We start from the raw sequence: 6,202 nt of genomic DNA on the forward strand, positions 1-6,202 counted from the left end.
GCAGCCCGGCAGGACACGGCCAGGGGTGAAGGACGGGGGCATGGGCTCTCCCGCGCCCCGCGCCGGCTTCCGCCGGGCGCGCCCCGCGCCGGCTTCCGCCAATTTTCCCATTTTTTGACCTCGTCTCTCATTACTTATTTGTCATCATTATAGTATTATTTGCTTACTCTTCTTTCTTTCTTTCCTCTGTATAAAGTGATTCTGATAAAGGTGATTCATGAAATATACTTTGAGAAATATTGTCATAGGTTTGAAATATACAAAGATTTTTAATTTTTTAAAAATATTTTTAAAGAATCATTTTATTTAACTTTACTTATTTATGTATTTGTTTATTCATTTTAATTTGACCAGAGAGGGACAGAGTGAGAGAGAGAGAGAGGGAGAAAGTGAGAAAGCAAGCCACCTGTTCTGGGACTCAAAACACAGTCAGCCATGTGGGAGTCCAGCACCCTTAACCATCACACCACCTGCCAGCCCCAAGATTTATAATAAAAAAAAATAATTTAAAAACTTACACAAATAGAGGGACCAGCAGTTGGCGTAATGGCTATATCGCTGGACTCCCACGTAATCGACCATGGTTCAAGTCCTAGACCCGATGGCTTAAACTCATGCCAGGTGTGCGTGCGTGCGTACCCAAGGTCCTGAGAGGAGAAGGGAGGAGAAGGGATTGTAGCGTGGCCATCCCCCCTGGGGGGTGATTTCTTGCTTTCTATCTCTCTGTCTCTCTCTTTCTGGCGAACACATGCACCTTATAGCAAAAACCTCTCAAAAAAAAAAAAAAACAAAAACTAAAAACCTTACACGATAGAAACAAACAAGCCACAAAGCAACTTGCTTCTTTTGTGGAGAAAAAAAAATGTTTCTAAAGTCTGCTAGACAATGGAAAGGCCCAGAGTGAAACAACATATTTTAGAATTAGAGCACTTTTGGTCAGAAGACTATTCCAAAATTTAATTCACTTGTTAGAGTTACCTGTGGCCCTTGGTAGATTAGATAGGATGAGACTCTATCTCAGTTCAGCCTGAATATTTGAAGTATCATGTTTTCCACTTTTATATAGGGCAGTTGCATAACACAGTTTAACTCTTTGGCTAATATAAAGCAGTAGTTTTCTTATTTTAATGTAGGTAAGAATCACTGGGAGAACTTTTAAAAATGCATAACTGTGGGCCTCATTGTTAGATATTCTTAATCAGTAAGTCTGGGGTAGATTTCAAGAATCTGTATTTTTTTTTTTTAAAGAGATTTTTGCTATCGGGCACAAGTACTCGCCAGAGAGACAGAAAGGGAGAAATCGCCTCCCAGGGGGTTGACCATGCCACAATCCTTTCTCCTCCAGTCTCCTCTCGAATTTTGGACATGCACACATATGCACACGGTGTGAGCTTTAAGCCACCAGGTCCAGAACTCAAACTACAGTCAACTACGTGGGAGTCTAGTGACATAACCATTACACCATCTGCTGGTCTCAAGAATGCATTTTTATAACTTCCCAGGTGATTCTGATAAAGGTGATTTATAAAATATAGTTTGAGAAACATTGTCACATGTTTGGAATATCACCCAAATATTTATAATTGTTTCTTTTATTTCTTTTTCTTTTTCTTTTTACTCGTAGCAAATAGAAACAAACAACTCACAGCTCAATATGGCGATAGGAAATCATGATATCCCACCAGATGCTGTACGGGAAAAGAAATTATGCAGACTTCCACCACTAGATACTAGTACTCTTGTGGGGGTCTTTGTGGAATATATCATCTCTCCTAGTCAATTCTACATCCGAATCTACAGCAGGGATTCATCAGAGTTACTTGAAGACATGATGATTGAAATGCGGTAGGAGTTGGTTATTTTCTGTCTCGTTTTTCTTATGTCTTCACTAAATTAGCAGTTCCCAAACATTTTGGTCCTAGGACTCTTAAAAACGTAAGCATTCATATAAATTACGTATTTTCCTCTTAAAAATTTAGAAGAATAGTTTGGTTTTATGTTTGTGCAGGTCTCTCTTTTTTTGGTGGTAGTGTAAAAAAACTATAGGATGCACGTGCTTGTTAGAGAGACAGAGAGACAGAAAGTGAGAAATCACTTCCCAGGGGGAATGGCCATGACCCAATCCCTTCTTTTCTATTCTCCTCTCAGGATCTTGGGCATGCATGTACCTGCGCCCACCCTGAGTTTCAAGTTGCCAGGTTCAGGTCAACGTGGGAGTCCAGTAACGTAACCATTATGCTATCTACTGGCTCTCATGCAGATCTCTTTAATATTTGACTTAATAGAAGAAAGTTGAATTTTAGTATCTAATGCATTTAACCCATTGAGATGTATTATTTAGGTTTAAATATATGAAAACATCTGGCCCTCACACAGATATATCATTGGGAAAGGAGTATTTTAATAACCTTTTTAGAAAATTGTAAATATTCTTTATTGATAATAGACCAAAACTTGGCAAATGGTAGTTTCTTTTCTTTTTTTTTTTTTTGGAGAGGTTTTCGCTATAAGGTGCATGCATTCGCCAGACAGACAGAGAGAGACTTAGAGACAGAAAGCGAGAAGTCACCCCCCCCAGGGGGATGGTCATGCCGCAATCCCTTCTCCATTCTCCTCTCGGGATCTTGGGCATGCATGCACACGCGCCCGGCGTGAGTTTTAAGCCACTGGGTCCGGGACGCGAACCTCGGTCGACTACGTGGGAGTCCAGTGACATAGCCATTACGCTAACTGCTGGTTCCCGCAAATGGTAGTTTCTCAAAGATTAATTGTGATGTAGAATTTGAATTTTCATGTACTCTATTATGTTAAAATACATTAACGTGCTTTTGTGCTTTGAGTAGATCTAATAATGGCTATGTAATTGAAGATCCTAGTGCAAAATTTAAATTCAGGGCTCCTTGTTTAGGAATTTCAAGACAGCAATAGCAGAGCATTAAAGCAAGAGTAGAGCACTTCCAGTCATGGACTTAAATGGAATCAGCCCACAATAGATCTTTCACCCATTACAATTTTATAACATTATATATTGGTCATTTGGGAAATATTGGTTCACTGAATTTTGGCAGGTCTTCCAAATGTTGATACACCTCATCACACGATTTAAAAAAATCAATCACTTGAGGCCAGCAGATGGTGTAGTGGTTAAGGCACCGGACTCCTACATGGCTAATTGCTGTTTGAGTCCCAGTGGACTCAGTGACTTGAAACTCACACTGGGCACATGTGTGTTTCCAAAATCCCAAGAGGAGAATGGGGTAGGAATTGTGGCATGGCCATACTCCCAGGAGGTGACTTCTCACTTTCTCCCTGTCTCTGTCTCTCCGGCGAGCTCACATGTCCTATAGGAAGTCTCTCAAAAAAAAAAAATCACATTGACATTACCCCACTGTTCTTTTCAGAAAAGTTTTAAATATTGGGAAGCGGTCAACAGTCTGTGGTGGTAGATCCAACATTTCCAAAATCCTAACTTTTACTTGAAAGTTTGAATTTTGTTACTAGTAACCTAAACTATAAGTTTTCCTTGAAGTAACAGGTTCACTTTATTTTCCAGAAAATGTGTCAAATACCCAAGTCTGAATGAACAATTTCTTAGTGGTTCTCTCATGCAAAAATGGTGGTCCATGAAAAAAGTGGTTAGCTTATCTTCCAAGTAAAAACCGTGTTAAAAAAAAAGACTAGTTCAGTTCGTAACTCACACATAACTGCTTTTTTTTTTTTTTTCAATAACTTGGAAGGTACTTTGTACTTTCATTCTTGCCATAGAGAATATGGAAGAGGAGATGGTAACTCCATGGTTGAGATTTAATAAACTGTATACTTCTTACTACTTACAAGGACATTCTTGAGTGGTGCTGGTTGCTTTTTTTCTTTGTGATCCAAATGCATGGCAATGACGCATAACTGCCAAGTTTGTTGTCACTGCTTTTCTTTAGCTAAGTCACCTGGAGTTTTATCTATCAGCTTAAATGTTAGCACAGTGAAAGGGGCAAATACTATTTTTGCATAATTATGAAAACATTTTTGATCTTGTGGACTTCCTGAAAGGGATCAGGGTTTCAGGAGTTCGTGGACTGTTCTTTGAGAATTATTGCTTTAAAAGATCACTTTACTGAAAAATTATGCCCTTTGATAATAAACACCATATAAAAAGTGGACATTTTCAGTCACTTCAGGTTTATTCATGAATAGAAATGTCTGATTTTTATTTGGTGTCACATAAAAGAAGAATATTTTCATTTATTTTGTATCTCTAAAAGTATTCCATGTGTTTTCTTATTTTACCACATTATATACTCATCTCTCACCCCAGAGCACCTGATATAATGTAAGTCACATAAAACTCAGAATATTATTGAATTACCATCATTTATTTCATTCCAGTATGCCTTTGCACACCAAGACTTGTTTTAAATTACACTTACTGGCTCTGTAACCCTGAAGTTATTTTACTTCCCTGGACCTACTCTTTTTATCTCTAAAGTGGGATAGTTATAGTACCTACCTCAGAGTTGTAAAGGTGAAAGTCTAGCTCAAATGTTGACTGCTCTTGTGAAAACTGTAACTTCTGTGTGCTTGGTATCGGGATGGTGAGGTATTGATACCATAAGGATAAGTATGACTTGGTCTTTGCTCTTGTGATCTGTGCTTAGCTTGGGAGGATAGAGGATGAGTGAGAAGTCATGGGTAAAGTTGAAATTTGAGCTAGGGTAAAAATTTGACCTAAGCTTCAAAAATGAGTAAGGATTTGCCAGTTGAGGAGGTGCAAGTAGGTGTATCTGGGCCCAGCCACGGGCATCAAGGTCAGCATTAGCAAAGGAGCAAATGATGTGCTCTGGAAACAAGAACTAGGGAAGTGAAGTTAGTGCTGGGTGAGGCTCAGGCCACGGTGACTAGATGTGAAACTGGAAGTCTAGAAAGAGCTCAATTATGAGCCTCATGGGAAGGAATTTTGACTTACTCTATAAACTTAAACTCCCAAAGGTTTTAAGAAAGGGAAGATATCAACAGTTTGTGTTTTAGAAGGATAACTCCAGTTGCAGTGTAGAAGGTAGACAGAGTGAAGGAAAGATAGGTAGACTTAGAGAGTGTGAGAACAAAAAGGAGGAGATAAATTGAAGAGAAATGAGGAAAGTAAAATTGTCAGTTTATTAGAATGGGGCTTAGATGAGCAAGGGAGAGGAGAATATGAAAGCTGTGACCTTAGTACTGAGCAGGTTGAGCTGAGCTGAAGGGAATTAGAAGTTTATGCACAGTGCCTCTAGGGTGACTGTGAGGCAGTCACAGCAATGTTGAATAGACGATACAGGTTAGAATAGGGTTTAGCCACTGTTACAAAGACATAATGGTAGTGGCATAAGGAACATAAAAGTTTATTTCTTTTTCCATAATAGTCCACATTAGCCATACAGGCTGATTCGGTAGCGCTATGGTGTTAGGGGTGTCGGTGTTTTCTGTTTTACTCCAAATAAAGCATTTCCCCAGCCACGTGGTTCTGGATGTGGCTTGCCACCCTGCCCACTGTGTCCTCATTTCAGACAGAAGGAAGGGAAAAGAAGAAGGGGATATTGCAGGGCATGCTTTTCTTTGAAAGATACAACCTGAAATTTTACTTTTTAAAATTGTAAAATCTGCATTTACTGTGCCATCTTAACTGTGTACACCTTGCTTTTTCTGACATCCCATTGGCTAGAACTTGGAATTCACAGAGTCACACAATAAATGCAAGGGATCCAGCAGTATTTGAATGGCTATAAACAGTGAAAATTTAGGGATCCTATTACTAGAGGAACAAGAGAAGAAAAATGAGTACTGGGGGACAATCAGCAGGTATTCCATACAGTTGGAAATTAAAGTTTTGAAGCTTGGAAGGTATGCAGGGTCTTCTAGCGATAGAGATTGAGAATTATCAGTTTGTTAGTTGTGGTATAAGACATGAGAATGAGGGACCAGCAGGCAGTGTAATGGCTACATCACTGGACTCCCATGTAGTTGACCGCAGTTCGAGTTCAGGACCTGGTGGCTTAAAGTTACACTGGGCGCATGTGCATGCGTGCCCAAGATCCTGAGAGGAGAATGGAGAAGGGATTGCGGCGTGGCCATCTCCCCTGTGGGGGCGATTTCTCGCTTTCTGTCTCTCTGTCTCTCTGTGTCTCTGGTGAGTGCATGTGCCCTGTAGCAAAAACCTCTCAAAAAAAAACAA

General features: G+C 39.7%; 1 protein-coding gene across 3 annotated transcripts in view; it reads left to right on the plus strand.

Moving 5' to 3' along the window:
• TDRD5 (tudor domain containing 5) overlaps window positions 1-6,202 on the plus strand; it is a 100,257-nt gene that overhangs the window by 52,911 nt on the left and 41,144 nt on the right. For all 3 annotated transcript variants that reach the window (XM_027768074.1, XM_027768078.1, XM_027768079.1), the window contains exon 9: window positions 1,625-1,845. In XM_027768074.1, coding sequence (XP_027623875.1) covers window positions 1,625-1,845 — 221 coding nt within the window. The remainder of the gene's footprint in view (window positions 1-1,624; window positions 1,846-6,202) is intronic.

This window comes from Tupaia chinensis, unplaced genomic scaffold (assembly GCF_000334495.1).
Source record: "Tupaia chinensis unplaced genomic scaffold, TupChi_1.0 Scaffold000074_1, whole genome shotgun sequence".
In the NCBI taxonomy this organism is placed as follows: domain Eukaryota; kingdom Metazoa; phylum Chordata; class Mammalia; order Scandentia; family Tupaiidae; genus Tupaia; species Tupaia belangeri.